The following is a 19,292-nucleotide window of genomic DNA, read 5'->3' as shown; positions in this document are numbered from 1 at the left end:
GGGTGAAATATTAAGTAGGAGGCAAGAAGAAGGAGAGAGGAAGAAACCACTATGCACTATTGAGACATAGGCTATCCTTCCTTCTTAATTTGTATTTGCACGAGTGCTCTGGCTGGCTCAGGCACTCTTTTGTCTTAATGTTGCTTTTTTTCCCTCTGATTTTAATGTAATATCTGTTTTGCCCGCTAAGTAAAAAAATTAACAGATCAAAAGATTATTGTGCATGTACCTTTTATGTTCTTGTTTTCTATTGATGTGGGTAACGCAGATGGTTTTGTAAATCAGTTGTACTTAAAAAATGATGCCTTGAATAAGGTGACGTTTTATTCAGCACAACTTTTAGGTGTAGAAAATTCCACAAGACACCGAGTTATTTACGTAGCTTTTAGGTTATATATGTGATGAGGAAGAGGACTACATAATGTTTGTAATATCGAAGTCGAGGTTGACTTGTAACCTGGCAACCAGACTGGTCTTGATGACTTGACACAGCTGTATGTTTCTTTCTGTTGACTTGTGGGCAAATGTCGTTGTTGGAAACTAAAGACCGACGGGTTATTGTTAAATAATGAGTTTATATACCAGTATCTCGTTCAAATAGCTGTAACCAGAGTTAAAAACTGCTGAAAAAAATGACATTTTGATTTTGGTCTTCATTTGAATTGTCTTCTTTTTATAGTTATTGGATGAGGTCATCCTACCTACAGTAGTTAATCTTTAGTTAGTTAATTAAAAGTAGTTAATCTTATTAATGTAGAATTAGGCTATTATTCCTCCCTATGTGTCGGATCATGTCGGTCAAAAATGAACGGAACGAAGTTTCTTGTCGTAGCGTACGCCTGACGTAATGACGACACATGACGTTGACTACGGATGTAAACTGTTTTCGCGGTTTCACGTGTGTCAAGCGTTTTCTTGAGCCTTAACGTTGCTGCTATCAGTCTTTTGCTGGTAGAAGGAGGTCGATCATGAATCCCAAAATAGAACGATTTGTTAGTCCAGGGAAAGGGAACGGTATCCGGGCAACACAGAAGATTCTTGCAGGAGAGCTTATCTGCTCGGCTCAGCCGCTTGCATCTTGTGTGTCAAATAAGTCCGCTAGAAAGATATGCCACAACTGCTTTTCAAGGTAAGGATACAACATTAAACCACGGTCAAACTAAACATTCAGCCTGGCATTCGTTAGCATTTCTCAAAACGGACATAAGATGTTAGTCTCTAGACTAGTCTCAAAATGAGTATCACTTTTGAACGGTAATAGATTTAGTGCGTGTATTTTATAATCAAGAGCAGTGCGTTCATGCGAAATCAAAAGCACTGGGATTGAAAACAAGTCATAGCAATTTAACACTTTATGATCCCTTATTTTTTGCCAGACCATGCCGTTGTGTTACTGCAATACCGTAATCAGGCCGCTTGGCGGCAGTGCTGATCCATCCGCAAACCATCATGGTCCCGTCACCCCGATCCTCTCTGAAGGTTCTTACACTTCTGTGGGCGGTGACTGAAGCATCGTGCATACTTAATCGTCAAATTTATTGCAAATCAAACTAAATCTCCTAATTACTTTGATTAATTATTCATGATTGAGATGTTGGTGCGCTGTGTGCCCATGAAGAAAATAAGTGGATTTTCCACTCCATTATTTCCATGACAACAGTGCCGGGGCATTCATTAACACGTTCAGATGCTTTCATCCAACGCAACATACAGGAGTGTATTTGAACTTGAAACCTCTCGATCCATATTCAAAGGCTTCCACCCCTGACCTGCCCATCGTCTACACATTCCATCCTTTCCTGTGATGCCCTTTCCTTCTGCCAAACACCCTTTCTCAGCAGCGCAGAGAAACAGTCTGGGTAGAACAGTCCATATGACCCATATATAGTCCACATCAGTCCTTCTTGTCTCACAACATCTCCCTACGGGGCTGCGATTGTGCGGTTAGTGGAGTGTAATTGGTACAGTAGGAAGCGGAGCGGTCCATGAAGCCAGGCCTGGAGAAGGTTGTTCATGTCCCAGTCTCTTGGGAGTTATTACTGTGAGGATCCTGGGCCTGAGTGAGTCACCGTGGGTGTCTGGTTCCAGCCCCTGGGCTCTGCTCAGTTCTTGTTATGTTTTATGGTCGGTATTGTTGTCGATGATTATTTTTTTCATGAATGGCATGTCTGCTCACCCCTCTGAATGGGCTTAGTGTGTGTGTGTGTGTGTTCGCGCATGCTGAGGGCCTATGTACTCTCCACAGTTGTTTTAGGGGAAATAATGTTGTTACAGAGGGCAATCAGACCTCAAACCCTGAGCCCCACCGCATGCGCACACACACACACGCACACACACTCAAGCCTGCGATATGTTTTTAGTCGCTGAACCAGTAAGTGTGTGTACACATCCGGAACTGTGAGTCCACTGACCCGACAGTAAAGTGGTTTTATACACACACACACACACACACGCACACACACACACACACACACACACACAGGATGGATCATGGAGCGGAAGTGTTTGACAACCGAAACAAAAAAAGCTTAGTCGAAACTCCTAGCTGATCCGCTCAACATGACATCATCTTGTGTGTGTGTGTGTGTGTGTGTGTGTGACACAGAGAGTGACAGTGAGTGAGTTTGAGGAGGACAAAAAGCAAGTGGGTGGGAAGGAAAAAGGAATAATTGAGGCCATGGGCAAAAAAGGTGAGGGGAAGAGAGAGAATGAGAGATGGAGAAGAGGGGATGGAGAGAGAACGAGAAGAGATTATATGGGCGCGGTCTGGTTTTTCAGGCCTGAATCCAAATTTACAGCTCCGTCGTGTGTTGAGCAGATATACGGCACTGTGCTGCTCCTGTCTGTGCCCTGGCTGGCTGAAAGGCTGTGGAAACGCTTCACAAATCTTCCCCCTCTCCCACAACCCTTCATATTAGTGACAAGTCTGGGCTTTTTAATAAGAGACCTCCCATTTCATGTTGGCAGGTCCTACATTAGATTTAGACAAGTTAGACAAGTTTGGCCTCAAGCTACTGTGCTATATTGGTCTCTTCTGTGTGTGTGGGTGTGGGGGCATCAGATGAAAGTGCTGGTCCAAAGCAGGCTGATGGATGTGTTCATTGTGCTCCGTGCTGCTTCCCTCAGCCTCTTCTGTCGCCATAGGCCTTATTACAGCGGGAGTGACGGGTGACACGAATCTAATGCACCCAGGTGTCTCACTGCAGGTTGCTGCAGGATGGGGTCTGTGGCACCACTGTAGGTTTTAGTCAGGATAAACGCTAGATTGCGGTCGTGGTGCAGGTCCTCCTGACCGTGATCCTCCACCATGGTACTGCTGTGTTCTGGTGGTGTTGGACGGAGGTGGTTCAGAGAGATTAGGACACAACTGACACCACTGTGGTCCAAGAGCCTGTGGCCCTCCATGCACTGTCCCTGTCAATGGAACACTTGGACACACACACACACACACACACACACACACACGCCAGGATCACAGACATAGCTTGACGTTTATTCAATACTTCAAAAACATATTCAACTCCCCTCAGATTGACCTCAGACAGGCACTGCTCTTGCTAAGACGGTGATGTGAGGAATCAATAAGGAATCAGGGTGTGTGTGTGTGTGTGTGTGTGTGTGTGTGTGTGTGTGTGTGGGTGTGATGGTGTGGTATAAGCCTGGAGTCTGGGTCCTTATTTCCATGAAGCAAAGAGACCAGGGTGAGGATCAGCTATGTTATTGATTTAACATGCTGCACCCCTCACACCGATGTTAGTGTTGGTAAAACAGCTGTAAGACTTAGGGCTACACGCACACACACACACAGGATGGAAAGTGTCCCCTCTTGTGGGGAGTGTGTGTGTGTGTGTGTGTGATGGAGAGTGTTGGATAGCTGGAGGGTGGGTTAGTCTGGCCCAGTGCCTGACTGGCTTGTTTGTTCTTAATGAGATCTCCGGGTTTAGAAAACCTGAATGTACACAAGCAGATACATACACACTCTCTCAGACTGGTAAATAGACACTACTAGCCATAGGTACACAATTAAGTGATTATCAGCTGTATAGTCATACTCAGAGAAGGGGGATGCATGGGTAGATAAATGACAGTGGAGGAAGGGAGATAGAGGAGAGTAGAACCAGACAGACAGTGTTTGACTGGCATTTAGTTACCCATCTTAGAAAGCTCACTGTATTTGCTTAGTTCCTCTCAGCATGCTAAACCTCAACACAGCTCCCCCCCTTTCAATTACACACACACATATATATATGAGATGGGATGAAAATTCCGGAACCAGTCAGTCGTGAAGCATACAAATACCTACTTTAGATAAGACTGGAAACATGCAGTGTTCACAGGAGAGCTTCATAGCAGAGAGACAGATGAGAGCAGGGAATTAGTTCAAAGACTAGTCAGCATTCCCCACACTTCCTTCTTCTACCTTGCTCTCTGTCTCTCTCCCTCTCTGTCTTTCTCCCTCCTACCTTTCTTTCTATTCCTCTGTTTTCTCTCTCTTCCCTCCCTCCCTCCCTCCCTCCCTCCCTCCCTCCCTCCCTCCCTCCCTCCCTCCCTCCCTCCCTCCCTCCCTCCCTCCCTCCCTCCCTCCCTCCCTCCCTCCCTCCCTCCCTCCCTCCCTCCCTCCCTCCCTCCCTCCCTCCCTCCCTCCCTCCCTCCCTCCCTCCCTCCCTCCCTCCCTCCCTCCCTCCCTCCCTCCCTCCCTCCCTCCCTCCCTCCCTCCCTCCCTCCCTCCCTCCCTCCCTCCCTCCCTCCCTCCCTCCCTCTCTCCCTCTCTCCCTCCCTCCCATCATTGTTTCTTCTCTCTGCTGCAGCAGTAACATTCTAAACATCTGTCCTTGAGTAAATATGCAGACACACACAAACTGCCTCACACAAATACGCACACACACACATTCAGAGACAATGCCTCACTTAAATTTATTGCTGTTTGCAAATAGCATTGTGTGCGTGTGTGTGTGTGTGTGTGTGCGTGTGTGTGCGCTTCACTAGTGTGAGCTCACAATGCTCCTTCAAAGACACAGCTGAGCTCGTGTACAAAGTTAAGGCAGACTCAAACTGACAGGATCTGATGTCACTTCCTGGTCTGGAGTGATTGGAGTGGCTCAAGTTACTGATCCCACCCCCCCCACCCCCGTTCTGTCTCCAAGATGGCTGACTCAGGGTCAAGGGTTAAACCGGGGCTTGGTTCAATCAAACATGCAGCGCAAAACTGTACACATATACACACACAGGCATGTCATATTAAAGTGAGCTATACGCCACGGTCGGAAATGAGAAAAGCAGTCAGGCACAACAGGACAGCTCAGAGAAGAGGACCCCTCTAATTACACACACACACACACACACATCAGGCTGCGGAAATTAATTACCTAAACACACACAAGCATGAGCACACAAGCTCAGGTCATTAATTACTACACAGAGTATAGAGACTGGTTAACCAACCCAAACCTACACACACGTCTCTCTCCGTTACACACACACACATACACACACGCACACACTGTCCTGGTTCTTTGTAAGCCTGCAGAGGTAATTGATATGAAAATGTTCAATAGAGGCGGAGAGGGAGCTGCAATTTTAATTCAGTGTCACTGACTGGGGTTCTGAATAATCCTCCTCTAAATATATTCCTGAGATGTGTGCGTGTGTGTGATGTATTCATGAGCACCCCTCCTGGCACCACACCTCCAAAAGTACTCTCCAAAGCAGAACATCAACACTAGCAGGGTTAGTAAACACACACACACACACACACACACACACCCAATCAATAAACACCATGCTCATGGTTGTGGTTCCAGGCCAGCAGGCTATAAACAGGGAACATGTGGCGAAGTCTGACACCCCCAACGCGCTCTTCCACAGGTCCCATCTGACTTCTAGATTGTTTCTATCTGAACAGGAAGTGACCCGCCGCCCAGATACAATCCTTCTCTGTCCGCCGTTCTAATCGCCCCAAGATGAAAGTCCGTGACGAAGCCGTTTCATACTGGAACGATAGCAGAGGAAACTTCCTGTGAATGTCAGCTCATGTAGCTTATCTCTTTGGACACACGGTGAATCAGTGTTGATATTAGGAGCGGCTATCAAGCTGTAAGAGTCATTAACTAATCCATCCCATATTAATACATGGTGGACTTTTTTCTGTTCCATCCCAGTGTTCGAGTCGTCAATGAGACTAGTATATTTAACTTGATGATGTGTAAATGTCTCCATCTCTCACGTCTTAACTGACATATAGACGATTTAACCAATGAACAGCTTCTATTACTTATCAAATGGTTTATCCAGCCATCTGTACAGGTCCTCTAAACATCAGTCTTATTAATAACATGAATAACATATTACATATTCATAACTGTGTAAGTTCACATGCTGGCACAGTAGAAATCGCCCAACCACATTAACACCTTGTTGGCAGCCTCATAGGACTGGTAGATCTGATGACTTGGAATGTCTTTCAGCGTGTTCTAGAATGTCCTATCGCTGTTCCCGTGTGTTCCAGAACGTCCCATCTGCTTCAACGTGTTCTAGAATGTCCCATCTGCTTCAACGTGTTCTAGAATGTCCCAGCTCTGTTTTCGCATATTCTAGAAGCCCTAATTTCTAACCTTCCCACACTGACTGGCATACTTCCCATGTCCCAAGTGTGTGTGTGTGTGTGTGTGTGTGTGTGTGTTTGCCTGTACTTACACCCTCTACACCCTGTTTGTTTTCCTTGTTGATAGAACGCTCCACTTAGCTGCTTCATGTCTATCTGGAGGGCCAATCAGACAGCCTCTTATCGTGATTGGCCATTAGGAGGCCCTGAGAGTGATGTCACTGACTCTCAGATCTGGAAAGGCTTCAGATAAACAGCTTGGTTTGGATTAGACTGTCTGGAAATGTGTGTGTGTCTGGTCTAGTGGTTTGCCTCTCCAAACTGCAGACATTTGACAAGTTCCATCGGTAGTTACTTCACTTATCTTCACACAATGCTGTGTGTTTCTTTGTGTGGTAGGGGGAGGAGGTGTTGAGCCAAAAACAGCTGTGAGATTCAGACTCTGAGACAAATCGAGAGAGATTTGACCAACAGTCACATGCTCTATGTTATCAGGTTGAGAAGAAGCAAGTGTGTGTGTGTGTGTTAAATAATAAATCAATATTTTCTAATCTTTAAGTATATACCTCAGTAAGATGCAATGTCTCAATGCTTGTGACAAAGTTCTCTCTCACACACAGACACAGACACACACAGTGAGAACTCCACTTAGTCTTCCTCAGGCTTCATGAGAGCCTAGTATGGCCCTTGCACTCTGTCTCCATTCAGCTTGAATCATAACACACTTAACACCCTCGCCAAGGATCCCATGTCAATGCACACACACACGCACACACACTTTCCGTCTCTGGGGGGTCGTAGATAAAACAGGAACACTGGGCAGTGTATTAGTCTGACATGAGGATGTGAACCATAAATATCTGACCAAGACATTCAGAGATCTGCTATGCCTCTCAATATGACACATACTACACAAACACACACATACTACACACATACTACACACACAAAACTGGAAACAGGAGTTCTGGAAAACATAAAGATTATAGGAAATGGGCTCCAAGTTCCCAGACATAAACACAGACACAGACAGACACACAGCCGTCCTGTGACTGTGCTGATCCTGGTCTCAGACAGACACACAGCCGTCCTGTGACTGTGCTGATCCTGGTCTCAGACACAGACACACAGCCGTCCTGTGACTGTGCTGATCCTGGTTTCAGACACAGACACACAGCCATCCTGTGACTGTGCTGATCCTGGTCTCAGACAGACACACAGCCGTCCTGTGACTGTGCTGATCCTGGTCTCAGACACACAGCCGTCCTGTGACTGTGCTGATCCTGGTTTCAGACACAGACACACAGCCATCCTGTGACTGTGCTGATCCTGGTCTCAGACACACAGCCGTCCTGTGACTGTGCTGATCCTGGTCTCAGACACACAGCCGTCCTGTGACTGTGCTGATCCTGGTCTCTGTCCTGCAGGTGTGGGGCTCTCCTCAGGTGCTCTCAGTGTCGGTCTGCACGCTACTGTCATACCACCTGCCAGGTACGTCCACAGAACCCTGTGTGTGTGTGTGTGCGTGCGTGTCTGCATGTGTGTGTATACACACTTGCTTTCCACATCACTCACACACACTACAACCCCTCGAATTCTCATGGCACTTTTGACCTTGTGTTTTATTCAATATTATAGTTTGATATGGTTCTTCATGGCTTGTCTGGTTCCTGCCCCTCTCAGAGACAAGCCTGGCCGGAGCACAAGCCAGAATGCAGATCCCTCCGCTCCCTCCTTCCCAGAATGCCGTCTGATTCTGTCCGGCTGGCTGCCAGGATCATCTTCAGGCTGGTGCGGAAGGCTCCGGAACGCACCGCATGTCCTGATGGCTGTCCTCGTCGCAGTGTTAACTCTCTTCTCCTGTGGTTGTGTCTCCTGTGTAGCTGGACCCGTCTCCTGGGTCCTCAGAGGAGCTGTATTCATTAGAGGAACATGAAACACGTGGGGCTGTTTCCTTACCTACCTGTGTGTGTGTGTGTGTGTTACAGAAACAGTGTGAGTGTGTGTGTGTATATTACAGTGAATGTGTGTCAATGTGTGTGTGTACTAGAGTGTGTGTGTATTAGAATGTGTGCGTGCGCATGCCGTGCTGTTAGACTCCTATTCGCCGTCTGTTCTTATTAATGTAATCATTTAGAACACTGTGTGTGTGTGTGTGTATTCTGCAGACCTCGGCGTGATGAGTGAGGAGAAGAGGGAGGGACTGACTCAGCTGGCCTCCATGCTTCAGCTCTACCTCCAACAGGAAGTGCCGGCCCTCTCACAGGAAGTGACATCTCCTCTCCCACCAGGCCTGGACCCTCTCAGCCTGCTGGCCCGAGTGAGTTACACACACACACACACACACACACTCTCATGTACAGTATATTAATCAGTGTGTCTGTGGCTGTGAGACAGAGAGGCTGCAGTGCTGTGCAAACACACACCTGCTTTACATCATCACTGCTTCTCAGGAAACAAGCAGAAAGCCTTCACAACAACAGCAAGCTCTCCACAAGTTGAGAGAGAGAGAGGGGAGGGGGAGGGGGAGGGGGTTCAAAAAAGTTATTTACCCTGATTTAGTACACACTCACACAAATACTATTAGGGCATGATTAGCTTGGACACGACTTCATTGAATCTCCATCGCAAATGAGTAAGGGGCTGGTGAGGGTGCTGAGCCAAGACTTTCCCCTGAACCAGCACTCCCTCATCAGCCCAGCCTGGACTTCTCGTCTCTCCCCTGGGAGAATGGAGGGTGGTTCTGCTTCACAAATGTATTTATTTATTCCTTATTAATTCAGGAGAATCCTCAACATCGCCTAGTGTGGAGGTGGAATTTCCAATTAAGATGGCACAGCAGTGTGTGTGTGTGTGTGCATGCTTACTATATGTACGTGTTCTGCACTGAGATGTGTGTGTGTGTGTGTGAGTGAGTGATGCAGAAATGGAAAATCGGGGAAATCCTGATTAATCTGGGAAGATTCCGATGGGAGTTATGGTTAGGAAGGAGAGACAGAAGGAGTATCAACTTGTTTAATTAAAGTTGCTGGTTTGGAGTGGGATATTACTCAGAGAGAAAGAGAGGGGGAGGAGATAGGGGGAGGAGAGAGGGGGAGGAGAGAGGGAGGAGGAGAGAGGGGGAGGAGAAAGGGGGGAGAGATGGTAATCCAAGCATTGTCCTAGACAGTCATGTACACACACACACACACACGTACACACACACACAGACACGTCTGATAACATAATAGGGACAACACACCACAGAGGTACATGCTGTCATTAGCTACCAAAGCTGTTGAAGAAACTCTTAGCACCTCCACTCTAACACACACCCCCACACACCCCCCCCCCCACACACACACACACGTTCTACCTACTGCATGGTTGTGCTTGACTGACTGGCTGGTCCTTTGAATGATGTCATGGAGGATGAATTCCAGTGATGAAGTGAAGGATGAGATCATGAACATCCCATAATCACCACCAGCCTGTAGTCATGAGAATGTCACAGTGCCAGTACAGTGGGTCAGGGGCTGAGAACAAAGTTTAACCTTCAGCAACCTTGCAACAATACACACACACACGCACGCGCTCTGACACACACACACACGCGAGCGCGCGCTCTGACACACGAGCGCGCGCGCTCTGACACACACACACACACGCGAGCGCGCGCGCGCTCTGACACACGAGCGCGCGCGCTCTGACACACACACACACACGAGCGCGTGCTCTGACACACACACACACGCGCGCGCGCTCTGACACACGCGTGCGCGTGTGGGAGGTTGAGGGGGCAGACTGTTCTACAGGACACCAACAGGGGGCACTGTGGCCTCGTGTGTGTTTGGACTGCAGCCCTTAACCTCCCTCCCTCTCTCTCTCTCTCTCTCTCTCTCTCTCTCTCTCTCTCTCTCTCTCTCTCTCTCTCGCTCTCTCGCTCTCTCGCTCTCTCGCTCTCTCGCTCTCCCTCTATCTCTCTCTCTCTCTCTCTCTCTCTCTCTCTCTCTCTCTCTCTCTCTCTCGCTCTCCCTCTATCTCTCTCTCTCTCTCTCGCTCTCTCTCTCTCTCTCTCGCTCTCCCTCTATCTCTCTCTCTCTCTCTCTCTCTCTCTCTCTCTCTCTCTCTCTCTTTCTCCCTCTATCTCTCTCTCTCTCTCTTTCTCTCTCTTTCTCTCTCTCTCCCTCTCTCTCTCTCTCTCTAATGGCTGAAGTGAATGAGTGATATGCTGAGGTGATTGTTTCCTGTGTTTAAAATACCCTGTATATATTTCATACTTTTTAAAAGCATATCTAGTCAAGCTGTGTGTTAGTGGGAGAGAGAGAGAGCAAGAGAAAGGGAGGGAAAGAGCGAGAGAAAGGGAGAGAGAGGGAAGGATCTTTGTCTGACTGTCTCATCAAGATTCCACACGCTGTTGTAGAAAGCCATATTTGGTTGTGTGTGTGTGTGTGCGTTAGACTGTGTGTGGTCCAGTTCTACTCCAGAAGGACAGAGTGGGTTTGTAAAACATGCCTGCTGGTATTAATAACATCTCTGCCTCTCCCCCTCCTCTAACTCTGCAACCACATAATAATACAGACACATTATCATCACTGTACCTTCATGTACTCAAGGGTGCTCCTGAGCACTGCACACTGTGTGTGTGTGTGTGTGCGCTCGTTCCAGGCCAGTGTGCTGCAGTTCGCTGCAGTGGTGCAGCAAGCAGTGACAGATTATATCTGGCCGCGCGCGACGTTTTATTGCTTCCCCCATGAACTTCCCCTCAGCAGAACCTATTGTTGTGCTGCATCACCTATCAGTGGAGGGGGAACCATTTCTCAATCGTGCACCGACCGCATAGTAACCAGCATTACGCCGGCCCTGCTCTCCTATCTCCTGCCAGCTCTGTCTGTCTCTCTCTCACGCACACTCTCTCTCGCTCTGTCTGTCTGTTGGTCTGTGTCTCTCTCTCCGTCTTTCACTCTCTCACCCTGGTTTATTTCTCTCTATCCTCTCTCACTCCAGCTGTCTTGTTCTTTTGTGCTACTTCACTTTTTCTCTGTCTGTCTGACTCTCCTTTTGTGCTCAACTCTCTCTCTCTCTGTCTCTCTCTCTGTCTGTCTCTCTCTCTCTCTCTGTCTGTCTCTCTCTCTGTCTGTCTCTCTCTCTGTCTGTCTCTCTCTCTCTCTCTGTCTGTCTCTCTCTCTCTCTGTCTCTCTCTCTGTCTGTCTCTCTCTCTCTCTGTCTCTCTCTCTGTCTGTCTCTCTCTCTTTCTCTGTCTGTCTCTCTTTCTCTCTGTCCAGAAGGCAGAAACGGAGAGACTAGAAGAGGAAAAAAATAAATAATAAGGAAGGAGAGAGAGTCGTGGAGAGGAAGAAATGTTGACATCATTGTGTGCAGCCTAACATCAGAGTGTGTGTGTGTGTGTGTGTCAGTATTTCTGTCGTGCGTCTGTGTGTATGGGGGTGTTGGACTCGGGGGAGGCAGAGCCTGATTCCAAAGGTGATTTAACAGCGGCTTCGTCCCCATGCACGCGCACAAACACACACACACACACACGCGGTTAGAGCGTAGTGGGAGCCCAGGGACTCCTAAGGGCATATATCTAACTGAATGAAGGGGGTTTACAGTGTGCCCACACACAGTCACACACATGCTGCTAATAATGTTACTGCTTTCATTTATACCCATGCCATAAACCCTGCCGGACTTCAATTCTTGAGGTGTGTGTGTAGTGTTCTGACCAGGGCATAACTAGATGTGTGTCCAGACTGAGGATAGCTGTGTGTGTTTGTGTTTTGACCAGAGGGTATGTGTAAGAGAAGAGAAGACAGAGAGAAAAGGGAAAGACGCAATACAGAGGATGTATGAGAGAGACAGAGAGAGAGACACAGAGAGAGACACAGAGAGAAACAGAGAGAGAGACAGAGAGAGAGACACAGAGAGAGACACAGAGAGAGACACAGAGAGAGAGACACAGAGAGAGACACAGAGAGAGAGAGAGAGAGATCAAGGTGCAGCACCGTACTGTTGTCTGTCATAGAAATAAACAAATGAAGAATTTGCTGTTGTATTTAGAGTCTATCAGCTGGAGCAGGAGCTTAATCCTTCAGTGTGTGTGTTTTGTGTGTGTGTGAGTCTGTGTTATCACAGTAGCATGTGTTCCTCACCACACATGTAACCCTAGCAGGGTCCTGGGCACCATGCTAATTAGCTTAGCGACAGCTTAGTGTAATGTCTGGGAGGCCCTCGTGGAGGAAGGGACATGGCCCCTTTAATAAACAGATAGAAGAAACCATTTGTTTAATTGACTTAGCTGTCTGTCTGTGTGGAATTGGGTGGAAGAAGAGAGGAGAGGAGGATAGAAGATCGGAGAAAACATCCTGCTATCCTCACTGCTGCCTTTGTTTTTCACTAATGTGTTTTTTTTCTTCCTTTCAGAATCAGTTTTTGAGTTTGTGTGGTGTGTGTGTGTGTGTGTGTGTGTGGATAGAAATGTGCTCCAGCTGTGACAACCCAACTCCTCTTAACTTGTGCTCCCCCTCCTCATCTCACTCTCCCCCTCTCCTCCTCTGTTCTTCCCCCTCTCCCTCCCCTCCTCCCTTCTCTTTCAAACTGTTCCAGTAATTGCTGTCCTTTTGTGGTCACAGCTAGCGAGGAGAGAGGGAGGGTTTGAGAGGAGGAAGGGGGAGAAGAGAGTGAGGAGCTGAGGGGAGAGGGGGAGAGGGTAGAGAGAGCGATGGGGTACAGGGGAAGGAGGAGGAGAGGAGGATGGAGTGGGAGGGAAGGAGGGAGAGGAGAGGGTAGAGGGATGGGCTGAGGGGAGAGGGGAGGGGTATGCAATGAGGGATGTAAATTACAAATAACCAGGCTGAAAGCAAACTGTTCACCAGATTATGTTAAACCAACCCCCCCCCCCCCCGTCATGGAAAAACCCATTAAGACAGGTAGCAGCATAACAAGAACACACATACACACACATGCATATACAGTATACACACACACACACACACACACACACACACACACACACACAGTGACAGATACTACGTGATGTATAGAGAGAAAGAGCGTTATATTGGTTGTGAGACAGCGATGTGAGTCTGAGGTTTACAGGTTGATGTGTGGTCACGTTCTGGTCCTGGTTGATGTGTGGTCACGTTCTGGTCCTGGTTGATGTGTGGTCACGTTCTGGTCCTGGTTGATGTGTGGTCACGTTCTGGTCCTGGTTGATGTGTGGTCACGTTCTGGTCCTGGTTGATGTGTGGTCACGTTCTGGTCCTGGTTGATGTGTGGTCACGTTCTGGTCCTGGTTGATGTGTGGTCACGTTCTGGTCCTGGTTGATGTGTGGTCACGTTCTGGTCATGTTTGATGCGTTCTCCAGAGGCGGCTTGAATCACGCCAGTGTTGCCACGGCACCCTCCCTGCGGTTTGCCTTGTATGGTCGTTCATGCTGAATTTCCTCTTCTTAACGACCAACGGGTGATCAGCGGTGCTAATGAGCTTATTGGGGCTCAGTGAGTGTGTGTGTGTGTGTTGCAAGTGTATCTATAGCTATTAAGTGAGTAACCTAATGACAAACCGATGCAGGCCAACAGAACTTAATTTCTCTCTCTCTCTCTCTCTCTCTCTCTCTCTCTCTCTCTCTCTCTCTCTCTCTCTCTCTCTCTCTCTCTCTCTCTCTCTCTCTCTCTCTCTCTCTCTCTCTCTCTCTCTCTCTCTCTCTCTCTCTCTCTCTCTCTCTCTCTCTCTCTCTCTCTCTCTCTCTCTCTCTCTCTCTCTCTCTCTCTCTCTCTCTCTCCTTCTCTCTCCTTCTCTCTCCTTCACTTGTTCATTCTCTCCAGCACCTCTATCCTGAATTTAGCTCATTCCTCTCCCTTTCTTTCTCTATACTCCTCCCTTCCCCTCCCACCTTATCCCTCTCTCTCTCCCCCTCTCTACCTCTCCCTCTCCACCCCCCTCTCACTCTCTCTTGTTCTCTCGTTCTCTCCAGAGGTTGGTATTAATTGAATCATCTCATTCACCTCTCATACACTCTCCCTGTAGCTAATTAAAAACACAGCTAATATCAACAAGATTAACCACCGCAAACACAACAACGTTGTTTATCTCTGCATGTTGAGGAATGAATCAGGCGCTCGCTCCCTATTTGTAGCATTTTCTCTTCGTTTATCCTCGTTCTCCAGGATCCTGATTCCAGGTGATCAACATCACACAGCTGATCAGGAGGGGGGAGTGATCAGGGATTAATATCAGTCTACACGTATGGGTGGATTGTTATGTGCTGAAATGTTTGGACGGCACAGCACTGTGGAGGTGTGTACCAGAATCACAGGAGAAGCCTTGACATAGTGCTGTACATAGAAATTCTGTTCTTAAACATGTACACACACACACACACACACATCCTGTTCGAAGCTGAAATCAGCGTCACTCAACACACAACTGGCTGAGTCAATGATAACATACATTCAATTTAAACAAGCCTTAAGACACTGACATTATCCTCTCTGTCTCTCTAACTCCCTCTCTTGTTGTCTCTCGCTGTCTCTCTCCCACACACACACACACACACACACACACACACACAGACACTCACTCACTCACTAATATGAGTAACACTAAGATTTGTGCTCAAGCCTTTCATCATCATCATCATCTTTAGTGTCCTTACAGGCTTGTGGAACCCTGTGTTTGTGCATCACTACCCCTCACACACACACACACACACACCCTGTGTTGACCTGGAGGTTTGTGATGGAGATCACAGGTGAGATACACCTTAGCCAAAAGCAACTCAGTTTTACTGCTGGAATGAATCCCTGGGAGAGGAACTGGAGACTTTAATGGGCTTTTCCAACACACACACACAAACACACACACAAACACACACACTCACACTGGTGAATCAGACCCGCAGTGCTTAAGTTTTCTCTGAACAGGAGACAGTGTTCTTGATGTGTTCTGTGTATATAAAACCTGGAAAGCACTCAAGAGATGATCTAGATCCAAGCTCACAGAGAACCTTCTGGAGATGTTCTAGAACTTGGTCTGCATCTCTTTTCTGGAAACTTCTCCAGATGATCTCCAGGGGGATAACCAGATGAACAGTGTCCATGGTTACTCTCCTTGTCAAGGCTACTCTACGTCCGGCCATTCATAAAGACTAGCAGCTTTGGAACAGCTGGGGTTAGCTGCTGGGACATACAGAGGAGGGTAGAAGAGGAAATGTGCTCTCTCTCTCTTTCATCCTCTCTCTCTCTTTCATTCCCTCTCTCTTTCATCCTCTCTTTCATCCTCTCTCTTTCTCTCTCGTTCTTTCTCTCTCTTGAATCCTCTCTCTCTCTTTCTCTATCTCTCTTTCTCTCTATCTCTCTTTCTCTCTATCTCTCTTTCTCTCTAGCTCTCTCTCTTTCTCTCTCATCTTCTGCTCTGTTCTCTGCATGTCCCAGAGCCCCTAGAGAGAGCTCCGGGAGATATTACGGAGAAAAGATGAAGTATGTGTTTGTCAGAGAATCCACCACACTCCCCAGGCCCGGAGGGGGGGGGGGGGGAGCTGAGACAGATTTGTGCTGGACTTTCTACTGTGGCACTACCCTCCAAGGTTAGGAGGAGGGCAGGTGTGAGGGGGGCTTCCTCTCCTTGTCTCCTCCCCCACTTCCTCTCCTTGTTTCCTCTCCTCATCTCCTCCTATCGTCTCTGCCTCTCATCCACTCTCCTGCTTTCTTCTCTTTGGTTCCTCCTCTGGTTCCTCCTCTGGTTCCTCCTCTGGTTCCTCCTCTGGTTCCTCCTATGGTTCCTCCTCTGGTTCCTCCTCTGGTTCCTCCTATGGTTCCTCCTCTGGTTCCTCTGGTTCCACCTCTTCTCACCTTATCTCCTGTCCTTGTTAGACAAGAGGGTCAATCACCCTTCCAAAACTAGTTTTCTCTCTTCTCTTCAATGTCATCCATTCTCTCTCAGTTTCTCATACTTTCTTTTCTTTTCTCTCTCAATTATGTCTCTTGGTTTGCACATGCATGCAAATAGTCTTTCAGCAATTACACAAAACACACACCTTAAAAAGGTAAGGCACACACACACAACACAACACTCCTGCCCCAGTGCGGTCTTTGTAGAATCTGCACACGTCCGCAGTTTTCTGTGGCGTCAAACAATTTGTCATCCTGAGTGGCCAATATCTCTGCCTCCGTCCTCCCATCACCACGGCAACCCAACACTCATGAACTCCATCTCTCTCCTCTCCCTCTCCTCCTCCTCTCTCTCCTCTCTTCGTTCTCTCTCTTCGTTCTCTCTCTCTCTCTGTCTGTAAGGTCACACTTCTGTGATGTACAGATCTTTCCAACCATTGGTCTAGCGTTAGTGTTACCATGGTGATGTGTCTGTCAAATAAGAAAGGAGCCAGCAGGAAGTTCATGTAGATAATCCAACCACACTGGTGTGTGTGTGTGTATTATTTATGCATAGGAGAGGGCTACTATCCTGCATGTTGAGAGATAGCAGCAGTATGGATTGGGGTTTAGATGGTGCTATGTCTGTGTATCCAACCTCTAATCTGGAATAAACATTTCCATCATCAGAGCATGTGTGTGTGTGCGCACCATCCTATTTTTGTCAAAGCAGTTTCCAGTGAGAACCACTGATGGGGAGAATGTGTTAATTTCCAGTTCTTAATCAATAACGTGGAAGCAGAGAGAAACTCTTAACTCACTCTCACCCCCCCCCCCCACACACACACACACACACACACAGGACTTCTGGAGCAATAGTTACCCATTTAATGAACCATCTGTGCATGATGCCTTATGGTTCATGTTTGTGTGTGTGTGGTTGGTTTTATTGATCTAATCTTCCCACTGGCAGACTTGTCCTGTCAGCAGATCCTCATCCATTGGAGTGGAGTGGAGAGGGGGAGAAAGAGGAGGAGAGGAGGAAGGGGGAGGGGAGAGGGGGAGGAGAGGAGGAGGAGGAGGAGGGTAGAGGGGGAGGAGAGAGGTTGGAGGAGGAGGATGAGGAGGAGAGGGGGGAGGAGGAGGGGAAAGGGGGAGGGGAGAGGGAGAGGGGGAGGGGAAAGGGGGAGGGGAGAGGGGGAGGAGGATGAGAGAGGGCGAGGAGGAGAGAGGAGGAGGAGGAGGATGAGAGAGGGGGAGGAGGAGAGAGGAGGAGGAGGATGATGAGAGGGGGAGGAGGAGAGAGGGAGAGGAGGAGGATGAGAGAGGGGTAGGAGGAGGAGGAGAGAGGGGGAGGAGAAAGGGGGAGGAGGAGAGGGTAGGGTAGGGGGAGGAGGAGAGGAGAGAGGGGGAGGAGGAGACGGTAGGGTAGGGGGAAGGAGGAGAGGAGAGAGGGGGGCGAGAGGAAAGGAAGAGAAGGGAGGATGTTTGCAGAATACGAGGTTATTAGAACATAATACACACGTAGACAAACACAGGTTCTAGAGGTCTTAACAGGTCCCCCTCCTGGTAGTTACAGAGACCAGAAGATACAGAAACATTTGACATCTCTCCCAGGGTCTGACATTGATCAAGCCGAGTGTGTGTGCGTTTTCATGTGTCTTTGCTTTAGGCTACATGTAGCTTGAACAGAACACAGCTGTCTTATGGATACACTATATTGTGTGTGTGTGTGTGTGTGCGCTTACTCATCCGTGAGTAAGCTGAGTTCTTGAATGAGCAGGACATCCTCTAGGACTGGGTCATGGCTCCAATACACACACAGTTGTAGATGTTTTTGCAGTCAGACAGCCTGCAAGACATCAACAGAAGGGCACTGTGCCACTCAAACAGCCTAAAGACATGCTACACACACACACACACACACACACACACTCACAAGGATTACTGCAGAAAGGTTTGTTTCTATTAAATGAGGCTGGGGTTTGTGCCTCTTCTCTGCTTGTTATTCACTCTTTTATTATATTCAGCAGTATGTCAGTATAACATTCCCCTGTCCTCCCTCGCCTCACTTCCTCCTCCTCCCTCACACCCTCCTGTCCTCCTCCTCCCTCCTCTCCTCCTCCTCCCTCCTCTCCTCCTCCTCCCTCCTCTCCTCCTCCTCCCTCCTCTCCTCCTCCTCCCTCACACCCTCCTCTCCTCCTCCTCCCTCACACCCTCCTCCTCCCTCACACCCTCCTCTCCTCCTCCTCCCTCACACCCTCCTCTCCTCCTCCTCCCTCACACCCTCCTCTCCTCCTCCCTCACACCCTCCTCTCCTCCTCCCTCACACCCTCCTCTCCTCCTCCCTCACACCCTCCTCTCCTCCTCCCTCACACCCTCCTCCTCCTCCCTCACACCCTCCTCTCCTCCTCCTCCCTCACACCCTCCTCCTCCTCCCTCAGACCCTCCTCCTCCCTCACACCCTCCTCCTCCTCCTCCTCCCTCACACCCTCCTCCTCCTCCTCCCTCACACCCTCCTCTCCTCCTCCCTCACACCCTCCTCTCCTCCTCCCTCACACCCTCCTCTCCTCCTCCCTCACACCCTCCTCCTCCTCCCTCACACCCTCCTCTCCTCCTCCTCCCTCACACCCTCCTCCTCCTCCCTCAGACCCTCCTCCTCCCTCACACCCTCCTCCTCCTCCTCCCTCCCTCACACCCTCCTCTCCTCCTCCTCCTCCTCCCTCTTTCACGTGTGTGTGGTGAAGATACCACGCAGACCGAGCTGATTAGACGGACGTCGGTGCTGCTAAATCCAGCTACGGTCTGGAGGGAACCACACACACGCACACACTACAGCTAC

The 19,292-nt window shown here is 48.6% G+C and overlaps 1 protein-coding gene across 3 annotated transcripts in view; it reads left to right on the top strand.

The window, feature by feature from the left end:
• The first annotated feature begins 859 nt into the window (after positions 1-859).
• smyd3 (SET and MYND domain containing 3) overlaps positions 860-19,292 on the top strand; it is a 45,041-nt gene continuing 26,608 nt past the window's right edge. Inside the window, exons 1-5 of one of the 3 annotated variants that reach the window (XM_084668384.1) lie at positions 860-1,129; positions 8,029-8,092; positions 8,285-8,392; positions 8,485-8,542; positions 8,770-8,921. In XM_084668384.1, coding sequence (XP_084524510.1) covers positions 969-1,129; positions 8,029-8,092; positions 8,285-8,392; positions 8,485-8,542; positions 8,770-8,921 — 543 coding nt within the window. In that variant the 5' untranslated portion in view covers positions 860-968. The remainder of the gene's footprint in view (positions 1,130-8,028; positions 8,093-8,284; positions 8,393-8,484; positions 8,543-8,769; positions 8,922-19,292) is intronic. The other 2 variants (XM_084668383.1, XM_084668382.1) reach the window with 2 other exon arrangements.

Source organism: Hypomesus nipponensis, chromosome 12, assembly GCF_054491055.1.
Source record: "Hypomesus nipponensis isolate SF chromosome 12, ASM5449105v1, whole genome shotgun sequence".
NCBI classification, from domain to species: domain Eukaryota; kingdom Metazoa; phylum Chordata; class Actinopteri; order Osmeriformes; family Osmeridae; genus Hypomesus; species Hypomesus nipponensis.
Note: the sequence above shows the minus strand (reverse complement) of the source record. Positions and strands in the feature narration are given on the sequence as shown.